The sequence below is a fragment of the Rutidosis leptorrhynchoides genome, chromosome 11 (assembly GCF_046630445.1).
Source record: "Rutidosis leptorrhynchoides isolate AG116_Rl617_1_P2 chromosome 11, CSIRO_AGI_Rlap_v1, whole genome shotgun sequence".
Taxonomy (NCBI): domain Eukaryota; kingdom Viridiplantae; phylum Streptophyta; class Magnoliopsida; order Asterales; family Asteraceae; genus Rutidosis; species Rutidosis leptorrhynchoides.
In genome coordinates, this window is record NC_092343.1 from 370,774,126 (window position 1) to 370,789,193 (window position 15,068).

Consider the following 15,068-nt stretch of genomic DNA (forward strand, 5'->3'; position numbering starts at 1 on the left):
CTACTAGCTTTAGCCGCTAGCAAATCTTGGAAGCTGTGGCAGATGGATGTCAAGAACGCTTTCTTACATGGAGAACTTGACAAAGAAATTTATATGGAGCAACCAAGAGGCTTTGAGAACAAGTCCCATCCCGACCATGTCTGCAAATTAAAGAAAGCACTATACGGCTTGAAGCAGGCTCCAAGAGCTTGGTACGGAAAAATTGGTGAGTTCTTAGTACAAAGTGGTTTCACAGTTGCTCCTTCAGATTCTAGTTTATTTGTGAAACAAGATCGAGGAAAACTAGCCATAGTGCTAGTATATGTGGATGATTTAATCATCACGGGAGATCACTATGAGGAGATCCAAAGGACAAGAGAGAATCTGTCTATAAGATTTCATATGAAGGAGCTTGGAGAACTCAAACATTTTCTTGGACTCGAAATAGAGCAGAAAAGAGAAGGATTATTTCTGGGACAACAGAAATATGCGCGAGATCTTTTACAAAAGTACGGAATGCTTAATTGCAAACCTATTTCAACCCCAATGGATCCGAATACAAAACTACGAGCAGATGAAGGAAAAAGTCTTCAAGATGTTACCATGTATCGAAAGATGGTCGGAAGTCTTATTTATCTCACACTAACCCGGCCAGACATATCTTATGTAGTTGGAGTGGTTAGTCGATACATGAGCAATCCGAAGAAGCCTCACCTTGATGTTGTACGACGCATCTTAAGGTATGTTAAAGGCACATAAAATTACGATTAGATTTTGTTTATCCAACCAAAAATTCTAATCGAAAACCGAATTCAAAATTTGAACATAAAACTTTACTTATCTCTTATATTCTTCTTCTTGTTATTGTCAAAATTAAGTTATAGGCGCAAATGAACTTACATCAGTAAAGGTAATATGCTCAAGATTAGGCATATGGTTTAGGAGAATCAACAAGATATCCCATTCGCAAGAACCATTGATACCGATCAAAAGCTTGACTGAATTTGGGAACAGGGGCCTGGCCCTAATTAAACTATGGATCGAGTTAAAAGCCTGCACAGAACAAACATTAGAGATCATCATCATAGATTGAATAACCCCCAAAAACTTTTCAGTATTTCTCAGCTTTTTAACAATATATCTTTTTTGTACTTTGCAGAAACTTACAAATATAATACTGAGTATTATCATATACTCCATATATAACGGATATGAGAAGAAACTAAATACTCAACAAATGTGAGTGGATCTAGTATTAAATATCTAAGATGGATTCAAGTTTACACCAACAAGTAAACCTACGCTTATAGTTTGACGAGTCAAGGTTAACATCTTGACAGAAGATAGGCTCGTGAAGAGTTCCAAAATGCCTCTAGAAACATTAATGTGAGCTTCTACTAGAGATAACGGCTCGGTCATATGGTATTTGCTTGTCACATGATCCAAAATGTAAATGTAAATGTATTTAAGTTTAGGAGCATCAATGACAACGTCATGAGAGATGATATTAGAGTAGTTACAGGTTAAGGATATCGTTAACCTCTTCAAAGACTGAAGAGACCTTAAACGTCTTCTGATAATTATATCCCCAATAGATGTGTTTCTTCACAAATAATTATCCTAATACTGGACACTGAGAAAGCACGTTCACCGAGTTTTTAAAGACAGAAACAACACGCTCTTACTTTCAGGCACATCCAACACGAATTTTCCTTTTAATGTTAACTCGATGAGCCTATTAAAGTTCTCCAATATTTTCCAATAATACCAAACACTATTTTCACTAGCTGCCAACCTAAGCTCTAGTTGTTGAACTAGACAATGAGTAACGATATGAAGCCAATTAAGCACACGATTGTAATCAATATCCTTGGATAAACAAAGAAAAAACTTTTGAATTGACATACCGCGACAAAGAGCCAAAGCCTTGTGCCCTTGTCTACTGAATCATGAAACTTTTTGGCTTGTTCCTTTTAAAAACTTACTAGGATGTTCACAATCATAGTAAAACTCATTATCTCGTTTGTTATAGCGCAGACTAGGCATAACGAAATAGAGAATTGGTAAAAATGAGCAGACGTAGTTCCACCTGTTCGATAAAATGTATGTACGTTTGGCATCATGAGCATCCGGAATCATGGATATGATTTTTGTAAGGAGATCATCAGGTAATTTACTGATGAATTTTTTTTCTTCTTCTTCTTGTTTGGTTACAATTTTGTCATCAGCACCGGCTGATGAATGTTTTAGCCTTTTAGACACAACTTTTCCTGATTGCAGATTCATGATTTCTAGTTGAAGAACTGAGAATTAGGTTGTGATTTTTTTGATCAATAAAGTATGTAGGGTAGGGTTTGAAAATTGAGGATCTTTGTTTAAGGTTAGCCGAATTTGAATATTTGATTCTATTGTGTTATCGCATAATGAAAAAACGATTTTGAGAATATAGAAAACTTGACTCAAGTGTGGTCTAGGTCAAGTCCGTTATCTTGAAGACCCAAATAGAATTTGTATGGGCTGCAGTTATAGAGCCCATTTACACCTACATATACATACGTAACTTAGTTATTATAATTTTAGAAAAACTAACTTTGCACAAATTTAAGATGTAATATTGAGTCTGTATTCAAATCTTTATAACATATACAAACAATTTTCTACGAAAACCCACTACGGGGCTTCAAAACGACGTCAGAATTCAGGTTGACAAGATTCGACATTGTAAGGCTTGTTACGTGGCGTCAAATCTAATGATGGTGAGGTGTCAGTTTGTTAGTTTGTTAGGACTCAAATTATGTATGATGTATATATTATAGTTCAAATAAGTTATATAAGTGATGATGATATTGAGCATAAATATCATCACCACGCACGGTACACACTAATAGTTAACATTTTCTCACACAATTCACCCAAAAAATGATCACGTCTCCTGTTTCCCAAATTCTCTCAACACTTTTAACTCAGGTGATCCCAATCGATGTAAAAAAAAAAAAATTCACCTTCACCTTCTAATCGACCTTCATCATAAATAAATCTTGAAACATTGTTGTTCTAAATTCAGTATTCATCATCTACATGACTAATAGCTTCGTAATCATCAACAGTCAGTGGTGGATCCAAAAATCTTCTTCACTTGTGGTGAAAATTGCAAAAAATGTTGATTTAAAAAAGGCTTGAACCATTCTAAACTTTCATAAATTTGTCAATATAGATAAATAGATAATAGCTTAATACGACTTACTTTAACGTGTTTTCTTCAACTATTTAATATTGTGTGTATCATACGCATAAAGTGTAAACAGACCATTAAGACCTAAAATCTCAGTCATATTATATATAATAACTCATTAAATTTTGCTTTATGCCAACATTATATTTTACTTATACTTATAAGTGATTACACTCTTGAAACATATGTTATAAATATTATCAAAGTTATGGTGGTAATTTTATGGAATATTACATATACTTGTCTGTTTTACTCTGTTATAAATATCTACCTTTCAATATTATTCGTATAGTTAAGTGCTTTGCTAAAAGTTATATATATCATTCGGAGTATTAGAAATCCTCTATCCACAACTAATTCTTACTAAACAGGGCAACTTGGAATCAAATTCTCTAGCGATTCTCTTCACACAAATAAAAAATAGAAGCCAAATTGAGTTTTTTCTAGCACAGAAAAATAAACTAAGCTTCAGGTACATCTAAATCAAACGTGTCATTTAAATTATATCCAATTTCTTGTTTTGATACAACAATCAACAATGTTGTTCTTCGTATCATCCCAAAATTGTAACCCAACATATACGATCAATATTCATTCAGGAAGGTGATACCTCGGATTATTGAAATCTATAACTTTATACTCCGTACCAGTTTCCTCTAACATATAATCAGTTTCCTTAGCAATGATGTGTAAGATCGCATAGCCCAAACACAATGTCCTGCAATATAAGCCCAAGAGTCCATCATTTTCTAAAACCAATTGGTATTAGAGGGACTTCCCCTTAGACTTATATACATACATTTGTTTTTGTCTCCCTCCTATGTGGGATAGGTTTGCACCCCAACAATCCTCCCCTCAAACCGAGACCACATCACCGAGCCTCCCCTTCAACGATACTCCCGCCATCTTATATCACCGGTCTCTTTTCTTTCACTACCGGGACACGCCTCTTATACCGCAGATCTCTTTCTTTCACTTTTCTTTCACCATCGGGACACGCCGCACTTCCACGCCTTGGGAAGGAAGACTTTCGATATAAGGCACCATGGCTCCATTATCGTTGGCAAACCGAGGGGTGTGTCATGTCGCACCGTGCGCTTAGGGGTGCGCCACCACTGCATCGTTCACCACATCGGGCTATAGCCTAGCTCTGATGCCATTTGTAAGATCGCATAGCCCAAACACAATGTCCTGCAATATAAGCCCAAGAGTCCATCCTTTTCTAAAACCAATTGGTATTAGAGGGACTTCCACTTAGACTTATATACATACATTTGTTTTTGTCTCCCTCCTATGTGAGATAGGTTTGCACCCCAACATGATGTACTTTATTGTCATCAGTTCAGTATTCATAAAGAAACAGAAGTCTGTTTATTCCAAATGAAATTGGATATATTTGATGATGTAATAAAACATTAAAACGCATGCTGTATTTTGCAAGCTTTTAGGCTCATGTTGTCAGGCCTTCTATAAGATGATCCATATGAAGCACTAGTTGTACATATAAATATCATTACACAAGTCACTTTAATGATTATTTCGATTCTATAATCACACCAAATAAGTAAAAAAAAAAAAAAAAAGCAAATCGAAGAGTCAATGTCACCAAATATTTTCTTTACAGAAATGGAATAAAGTTCAGTTTCAAGTTTACTGTATCATCATGTGTCTTTCCTGTTAAATTGATAAGAAAATGAATATGATCGTTTGTATTGATTACTAATAATTGATACAAGCTGAATTGATACAATCTTGATTGATTTCTGCCGTTCGAAAAAAAAAAAAAAAAAACAATCTTGATTGATGAAAACTGTTACAAGGCTAAGTGTTTTATACACAAAAACTCCAACAGCTATTTCCTAATGAAGTTAGGCTCCATTATTACTTTTGGAACCACTTTACTCTAAAGGGAAAGAGCTGTTGTGGTTGACTGTTATGGTTGACTTATATCCGTTGAAACTTGAAACCATATGCTGTCTTGTGGTCTTCTTAATAAGGAAATGATGAAGAGAACTTTACTTCTGAGCCTAAAGTTAGTTACCTAAAAAGGTAACTTTGGTTTGATGTTTTAATCCAGTATTCTAACACTCCCCCTCAAGTTGAATAGTGGGGTTTCCAATATTCAACTTGCCAAGAACTTCACTGAAGAGTCTTCCGTTGACTGATTTTGTGAGGATGTCGGCAAGTTGATCTTCTGATCTGATTGATGGAAGTGAAATAATTTCGGCATCTAACTTCTCTCTGATAAAGTGTCGATCGATTTCAATATGTTTGGTTCGATCATGTTGAACCGGGTTCTCTGAAATGGCAATGGCTGCTTCATTGTCGCATAAGATTTGAATAGCTTCTTTTGGAGGGAATCCTATTTCTGTCAAGAGTTTTCGAATCCATAATGCCTCCACTACTCCCTTTGCGATACCTCTAAATTCTGATTCAGCACTTGATAGGGACACGACCTTTTGTTTCTTACTTTTCCACGCAACTAAGTTTCCTCCAATTATTGTGAAGAAACCGGAAGTTGACCGTCTATCTCCTTTTTCTCCAGCCCAACTTGCATCCGTATAAATTTGTGTTTCAAAGTGCCCATTCTTTTTGAATATAACTCAATGATCCGCTGTTTTCTTCAAATATCTGATGATTCTCATTACAGCTTCCATATGGTGAACCTGTGGTTGATGCATGAATTCACTCACAACTCCAACTGCACGTGCTATATCAGGTCGAGTGTAAGAAAGATAGATGAGTTTCCGCACCATCCTTTGGTATTGCCCTTTATCAGCAAGATCAACTTCATCTTCCATATATAGCTTCTGGTTTGGAATCATTGGAGCATCAGCTGGTTTGCAGTCAATCATACCTGTTTCTGCAAGAAAATCAAGAATATACTTCTTTTGACAGATAAATATTCCCTGTTGTGAAAAAAAAAAAAGATAAGTAAACTTACTCGTATAGTTTGACGAGTCAATGTTAACTTCTTGATTGACGAGAGGCTTGTGAAGAGTTCTAACAGGCGTCTAGAAGTATCAATGTGAGCTTCTACTAGAGATAACGACTCCGTCATATGGTATTCGCTTGTCACCTCATCCAACATGTAAATGTATTCAAGGTTAGGAGCATCAATGAAAACGTCATGAACCATGACCTGAGAGTCGTAATCGATTAAGGATAAACTCAAACTCTTCAAAGACGCCGAAGAGACCTTAAACGTCTCAATTAAATCATTACCTTGATAGTAGAGTTTCTTCACAATTAATTCTTCTAATACAGGACACTGAGAAATCACATTCACGAAAGTATTTTCGCCGGAGTAAATTATATACATCAAAATGAGTTTTTTCAAAGACGGAAACAACACGCCGTTACTTTCAGGCACATCCAACACGAATTTTCCATTTAATGTTAACTCAATGAGGTTATCACAATTCTTCAATATACCCCAATAAAACCTAACACAATAACCACTAGTACTAGCTGCCAATATAAGCTCTAGCTGTTGAACTAGACAACTAATAACGATACGAAGCCAATTAAGCACACGACTGTAATCAAAATCCTTGGATAAACAAAGAAAAAACTTTTGAATTGGCTTACTGTTACGAAGAGCTAAAGCCTTATCAACCGAATCATTAAACTTTTGAAGTACTTGTTCATTTGGCAATAAATTACACCTAGTAAAATCATAATAAAACTCATTCTCTTGTTTGTTATAACGGAGAAAAGGCATAACGAAACAGAGGATTGGTAGAAATTCCCAAATGTAGTTCCACCTCTTCGATAAAATGCATGTACGTTTGGCATCACGCGCATCCAGAATCAAGGATATGATATTTGTAAAGAGCTCATCAGGTAATTTGCTGAAGATATCTTCTTTTTCTTCATTTTTGATTACATTTTTATTATGATCAACAACAGCAGAAAATGAATGTTTTGGCCTTTTGGACACAACTTTTCGTGATCGAGGATTCATGATTTGTAGTTGAAGAACTGAGAATTAGGGTTTGAGAATTTGGGATTTTAGTTTGAGGTTACGCGAGTTTGATAGCTTGATTCATTTGTCTGATCGCAACATAAAAAAACCTGAGTCAAATGTGGTCTAGGTTAAGTCCGTACTCTTTGATAGTTTGGGCTGCAGTATTAGGGCCCACCTAGAGCTACATATACGCAATTAATTTAGGAATAATGGACTTTGTATTTTTTAAGATGTAAAGTTGAGTCTGTATTTTATTCTTTATAAAACATGTAAATGGTTTAATCAGATGTCTACGTTATTGTTTAGTTGTGGAAGCTTGATCATAATGTAATGATGAACACATCCCATATTAAATATATTTGGAGAGATTCATTAAAGATTTCGCTTTTACCGCTGACACAAACTGCTTGTAGGGATAAGGCAGGAGGTTCAAACGAAAACATTGAATTGATTAGATCTCATGGATTGTTACTACGTAATGAAGTTAATGTATGATTAGGTACGTTTTACTATGCTCAAAATAATTTGTAAATCTTAACTTTGTGTAATTTCTGTTTAATAGCTAAGATCCGATTGTTTACTTGTGGAAGCTTGATCATGATGTATTGATGAACACATCCCATATTAACTATTTTTGGAGAGATTCATTAAAGATTTCGCTTTTACCGCTGACACAATTCTTGTGAATTGATTGCTTCCATAATCCGTGACAACCAAAACTCCTTGTAATTTGACCATTGATTAGGGATAAGGCCGGAGGTTCAAACGAAAACATGGAGTAGATTAGATCTCATGGATTGTTACTACGTAACGAAGTTGATGCATGATTAGGTATGTTTTACTCTGTTCAAAATAATTTGTAAATCTTATAACCAGTTATCAAAAAAAGACCAAACAGAAGAAAACACCCATAGAAGACTGATTCGGGTGTGTAGAGTGATGTGTCTAGATTTGAATGAAAGTTGAGTGAAAAGTGGTGAAAAAATAGGAAAAAAAACCACAAATATCCCAACATGCCTAAAATTTACTCCGTGCTTGGAGCAAGCACACCATAACAATCTAGTGGCATGCTGGAGTCGTGTTTGGAGCACCCATCCCACCGACACGCGCACTACAGTGAGTCTTATATGTAAGTTTAACATAATTTTCAGTTCCTTGGGATTAGGTATCCATAAGACGATCCATATGAAAGACTAAATAAGTAAAAAAGTCATTAATAACATCAACTGAATGAATATGTGGATTCCATAATAACACAAGAATAAGTAAATAAAACATAAAGCAAGTGGAATAGCCGATATGATTCAAAATATTTAACGAAATCGGCTTTGAGTTTAATGTATCATCATGAGTCTTTCCTTCGTGTAAATTAGAGGATACCATAATAGATATATGAATTCCTTACCTTCCATTACCGATGCATATTATATTTAGCGTACCCAACAGGATCAAGACATATATTTACAAATTTAATTATAATTTGTAATCCTAGTTATTAAGTTAGAAAGGGAAGACTTATGATACTCTGTTTTTAGACAGGGCATGAAAATTATCATGCATACCATAACCAGATCCACATACAAAGTATATGTGATTTATTTATAATATAATTTACCCCCATAACATGACTTTAGCATCATTTTACGGGACATTAAGGTTAAAAGTGATGTTTTTAAAGATGGTTCCAGAATTAATATATGAAATAAAGTCGACACAATACATCTTCATAATGTAATACAGTCAGAACATATGAGAATCACAGTCAGGATCTTGGAGAGCAATCAAACAAATTGGACCCGGCAACATTTGGAGCCACGAGAGAAACTCAATATCTCTTTACGTCTGTTACGACCGATTTTAGGAGCATTCATTTTAAATATCTCCAGATTTTTTGCAGTATTAAGCAGATACCTAATTAAGGCAACCTCTTCACATGTAACAGCTTTCAGCCTAAGTATTATGATTTCTTTCATGTTTGAAAGCAAACAAGAAGGTGGAGGTGTCTTTATTACTGGTGGGTTATAGTTCCCAAAGATCTTGTCTACACATAGAAGCCCCTAATGATAAACAAATAATTAGTAGTGAGAACAGGACATAATTGTGTAAACAGAGGTAGATAGGTTTTAGGATAAAGATGTAATTTATATTATCAATGGATTAAACATTTTCTTGCAAAGTATGCATGTAGCCCTTAATGACAATATCATTGGTAGAATTGTGTTTATCCAAACACAAATTCGAATTCACAATGATAAGAGAAAGAGACTCGATATGCAAATCCAAATTCAATAATATAGCATAATATTTAACACATCTCTTATATTCTCCTTATTTTAAACAAAGAAGTAAATTTTTAGGCCCAAATTAACTTACATGAGTAAAGGTAATATGCTCAAGATTAGGCATATTATTTAAGAGAACCATCAAGAAATCCCACTCCCAAGGACCATTGATACCAATCAAAAGCTTGACTAAGTTTGGAAACAAGGGCATGACCCTAATTTCCCTAATTAAAATGTGTTTTGTGGTAAAAGCCTCCTGCAGAAAACAACCATTAGAAGTAATTAAGATGTCTTTTTTTGTGCTTTACTTACATATCTTATAGAGTCCTAACATATATACTCCATATATAACTGATATGAGAAGTAACAAAATACACAACATATGTAAGTGTATATAGTATTGCATATCATAGATGGAGTCAAGTTTACACGGATAAGTATACTTACGCGTATAGTTTGATGGGTCAATATTAACTTCTTGATTGACGAGAGGCTTGTGAAGAGTTCGAAAATGTGGCTAGAAACATTAATGTGTGCTTCCACTAGAGATAATGGATTCATTATATGGTATTTTGTTGTATTCTGATCCGAAAAGTATATGTATTCAAGGTTAGGAGCATTAATGACAACATTTGGATTCCTTAGAAAAATATTAATAAAGGACATCCTTAATCTCTTCAAAGACGTTGAGGAGACCTTAAACGTGTTAAGGCGTTCATAATATGATTCAATTCGATTCTCCACAAATAATTCTTCTAATACGGGACATTGAGAAATCAACTTCATCAGAGGTTCGCTATAGTAAACAATAAAATGAAGATTGAGTTTTTTTAAAGACGGAAACAACACGCCGTTACTTTCAGGCATATCCAACACAAATTTGCCTCTTAATGTTAATTCAATGAGAGTATTACAGTTCTTCAATATATTTATACGAGCACTAACACCATGCATACTACTAGTAACCAAATTAAGCTCTAGTTGTTGAACTAGACAACAAACAATGGTACGAAGCCAATTATTGAGACGACTGTAATCACAATGTTCATCCATAAAACAAAGAACAAACTTTTGAATTGGCATACCCTGATGAAGAGCTAAGGCTTTATCTACTGAATCATGGAACTTTTTGACTTTTATATTGGACGAAGATGTAGACCTATAAGAATTTGGGTAAAACAATTTCGCTCGTTTGTTATAACGGATAAAAGGCGGCATTACGAAATAGAGAATTGGTAGAAGGTTCCACCTCTTCGATAAAATGCACGTGCGTTTGGCATCACGTGCATCCGGAATACATGATATGATTTTTGTGAGGAGATCATCAGGTAATTTGTTGAAGAAATCTTATTTTTCTTCTTCTTGTTTGATTACAATTTTGTTATCAGCATCAGTAGATGAATGTTTCGGCCTTTTGGACATAACTGCTTCTGATAGTAGATTGATGATTTCTAGTTGAAGAACTGAGAATTAGGGTTTGATGATTGGGGATGTTAGTTTGAGTCGAATGTGATCTATGTAAAGTCCGTTATCTTGGAAATAGCAAGAGCCAAATTCAATTCATATGGGCTGCAGTTATAGGGCCCATCTAAATTTACATATACAGTACGTAACTTTTGGAGTTTGGAGTATTAAAATTTATGAAAAAATGGACATTGCAAATGCGGAGTTAATTACATTTCACACAATATATACTCACTTAAATTGAGCATTTAATATATTGGTCATTTTTAGTACATCTATTAATAGCATTTAAGATTCAATTAAACAAAAAAAGAGATTTAGCCAAAAAAACTGTAAGAGGTTAAAAAGTATTGAACTTTTCTAATGATAATGATAGCCCTTAGAGCTGCCAATAAAAAATTTAGACATGCATGTTTTATCCCGTCAAAAAATTACTCTCAACTAGCAAAATACAAAATTATTTTCTACAAAATTTAATTCTTATTGACAACCCTTAGGTTGTCATTAGAAAATTCAAAAAGTATTTGGTGTCCCGTGTTATTGGTAAACATTAAAATCTATTAAGTATTGTTCTTAAATCAGTAAGTAGTCAAACACCTTCAATCAGAAAGTTCAAATAGCTCAACTACAGATATGTTTCAAGATGACTCGCAGGGGCATAATAGTCAATACACATTTTAAAATGTGTAAAGATCTTGACATAATGATCTATTACGGAAATTAATTATAAAGTTTGTCATCTTCTTATGTCACATGATTTAAATGCTTAATGTTTTAAATGCTTTGTAATAAAGCATTAATTCTAGCTCTTCCTGAAAATAACAATCCTCCCTGGACACCATTTCATCACCTCCCAAAAAACCCCAATTTTGAGAACCCTAATCACAATTTCATCTGAATCTCTTCAACCGGCTATGATTTTGCAATGGGGTAGAACTCGGATCAAAAAGCCAAAAAATGAAATCCAGAAACAACAGCAAAAGGAAGATGAAGATTTAATTAGCAAGTTACCCGACGAAATATTACTTTCAAGAATCCTCTCTATACTTCCAGATGCTGATTCTTATCGAACCATCATCCTATCAAACAGATGGAAAGATTTGCAGGCTTTACTCCCAAATCTACATTTCGTGGTGCCGAAATGTCGAACAAAAAAACAAGTCATGGATTATCATGATTTTGTTGACAAAACCCTTGCTTCTCGTGGGGGTTTGCCAATTCAAAAGTTCTTTTTTCAAAGCTCGATTGGGTCCAGCTACATGCGTGCGATGAATACTCTTCGTACTGTTGTCGAGCTTAAAGTTGAAGAACTTGACCTTACACTTCCATCTAATATATTTAAGGTCAGCCTGTGTTGGGATCTATTCAAGACATGCAAAACATTAGTTGCATTAACTTTAAAAGGATTCGTTTTAGACGTCCCTGAAGATGGTCTACTTATTCCGTGTTTAAAGATACTCAATTTGGTATCTATTGTTTATTTTAAACACGATCGAACATTTGAGAATTTGATTTCCGGATGTCCACATTTAGAAGAATTGTTCGTGGAGAGAAAAGTGTTTAATGATGAGTTGTATAAGATTAAGTTGTATTCACCATCATTGAAGAAATTAAGGCTAGAGTTTACTTCATTTAGTGAATGGGATACAAATTTTAAATCGGAGATTGATGCTCCCCAAATAGAGTATCTTTATATTCAGAACGAAAGGACGACTTTCGATTTTAAGAAGATGCTATGTCTTGCTGAATCACACCTTTGTATCGATAGATTCTCTCAAGAACTCTTCGCTTCCATTTCGGCAACCAGAACATTGAACTTGGATTTTCGAACTATGAAAGTACGTACGCTTACTTATCCTTTGAATCTTTGTGAATTCAGCAGATTTCATGCGCTTAATTTCTACTCTTATTTTAATATCTAAAAAAAAAAACTATTAAGTTTCAATATAAGATGAGATTGTCCAAGCTAGCTACCTTTTGATGCTAACGATAATGGTATCATTGTAACATCAGACTACTTTCTGAATATTAATTAAAATCGAACTAACTTAGATTACAAAAATGAGAATACAACTTACTGAAGGTCTGATGTGGTCTAGTGGTTGGTGCGGGTTTTTTCCGGGGCACGCAGTTGGGGGCGGGTATAGCAACTGTGGAAGATGCTCGCGTGAGTGGTTAAGTCCCTCTGGATGATCCCCAACTAACTGTTATTCAGAAGAAAAAAAAAAAAGAATACAACTTGCTATATATAATAAAGCAAACTTTACTTTCTAACATACTAAGTACCCAATTTCATCCAATAACTAACACTAGCATTAATCTTGTGTTTTTAACACGTTTTGAATGAACTTTTGAAGCTTAAAAATGTGAATTAAGCGTCATTGGTTTTCCTTTTTGATGCTTTTAAATGTCAAAAAATTTGTGACACTTATAGGTGTAAAAAACATGTTAAGTTATTCACGCTTTAAAACGTCAAAAATAATGAAAGCGTAAAAAACAAGACTTTTTTTTGTAGTGATAAACTAGCTGTTGTTTACTAATCACGAATCCCATTTTCATCCATTAACTAAACACTTCATGATCTACTAACTACACATGACACTACTAAACCGTCAACATTACCCAACATTCACCCCCGAAATTTTGATATTCTTTACCCGTTTCAAGAAATCCCACATGGTGCATCTCTCCAAGACGCTTGTGATCATAGCGTTCATTTTTAACTAGTTTCTGGGCATGGACTTCTTCGAGTATAACACGCTATGTTGTCTCTAAACCCTTAACTTCTATAAAAACTACATTGGTACTATTTTTCACCACCCCTTCCTTTCATCTTCCTCTATTTTATTTTATTTTAATACATCCGACTCTCAACAAAGAACTCCTTCCCCATGTTTCTTCCCTCAGTTGTGATCATCTCCTTGAATATACTCCATTAGAGATGGCAATAGATCGGATATTGGTGTTTCGCGAGCGTATACTGCTTCACATATTTCTTTAAATTGATTCCCCAACCAGTGTAGGATGTAGAGTACAAGATCATCATCATTAACTGGACAATCGGCTAGAGCAAGTTCATCAGAGATGAGATGTTTTCGATAAGTCGTTGCTTTAGTTACAACACGTGCTGGTCAAGTAGAGCTAATATATACAAGAGATAAACTTCCTCTCCAAGCAACTAGGAGAACAATAAAATAGCAACTAAATATTCTACCTAATTAAAATAAAAGACTCCCACTAGATAACTTACAAAATTGGAAATACATGTATCCCATGATCCAATACTTGTTCTCCTAAATAATTATAATTCGACGTAAAACTAACATAACAATTAGATAAATATCAAATAAATAGTAACCAAACTGAATAACTAAGAATGTAAACCGATTAACCCAATAGGCTTTCTTGAGATAACTTTATTTCTTCTGGTGGTAACTTGTTGTTGCGACTTTCTTCTGATCGTATTTCACCCTTGATACTTGCTTTATTCCTCTCGATTTGTTTGCATAAAGTTGCAATCAACCCTTACTACGAGCCAAAATGGCTTAGATATCAAGTGTTGTAGCCAGCCCACGAATTATCTGTTGGTGCATAATCCCTAGTTCTTATTGTTCTTTTTATTATCGAGTTGTAATGAACATTGATACATTATTATGTTTGCCTTATTATGGTTTGTTTATGATTATGTTATTGAATGAATGTCTAGTGTAACGATTGTTTAATTGGTTGGACGATCGAAACACAGCCGAGGGTCAGGGACCCTCGGCCCGAGGGAGAAGACCATCGGACCGATGGTTAAGACCATCGAGTCGATGGTAGCTGGGTCTTATATAAATATGAGATGACGGGAACTAATTGAGGTTACGTATTTTTCACTTGGTTTCTTGGTTCCTGTCGATTCCAGCACTCCCTCACAACCCACAACCGAATACACTTGTTCTAGGCTATTGAATATCTAGGTTTAATCATCTAGGTTATCGAAACCTTAGGATTTCAAGTATTCGAATCAAAAGATCATAGTTTCCGCCTATAGGTCGTTGTGTTTAATCAAGATCCGTGTAATACAACAACAAATTGGTATCAGAGCTGTTGGTTGCCGGATTAAACTGTTTGATTCGTTTTTTTAAAGGTTTAGGGTTTG

The 15,068-nt window shown here is 34.6% G+C and overlaps 2 protein-coding genes across 2 annotated transcripts; one reads left to right on the forward strand and one right to left on the reverse strand.

Moving 5' to 3' along the window:
- Positions 1 to 8,962: 8,962 nt before the first annotated feature.
- On the reverse strand, positions 8,963 to 10,681 carry LOC139875930 (putative F-box/FBD/LRR-repeat protein At5g52460). Its single transcript, XM_071863228.1, has 3 exons — positions 10,160 to 10,681; positions 9,555 to 9,719; positions 8,963 to 9,238 (listed from the first exon to the last, which is right to left on the reverse strand). The coding sequence occupies exons 1-3, from the start codon at positions 10,679 to 10,681 to the stop codon at positions 8,963 to 8,965; spliced, it is 963 nt and encodes a 320-aa protein (XP_071719329.1).
- A 1,160-nt stretch (positions 10,682 to 11,841) lies between these two features.
- LOC139875931 (putative F-box/FBD/LRR-repeat protein At5g44950) lies at positions 11,842 to 13,120 on the forward strand. Its single transcript, XM_071863229.1, has 2 exons — positions 11,842 to 12,765; positions 12,980 to 13,120. The coding sequence occupies exons 1-2, from the start codon at positions 11,842 to 11,844 to the stop codon at positions 13,118 to 13,120; spliced, it is 1,065 nt and encodes a 354-aa protein (XP_071719330.1).
- The last annotated feature ends 1,948 nt before the right edge of the window (positions 13,121 to 15,068 follow it).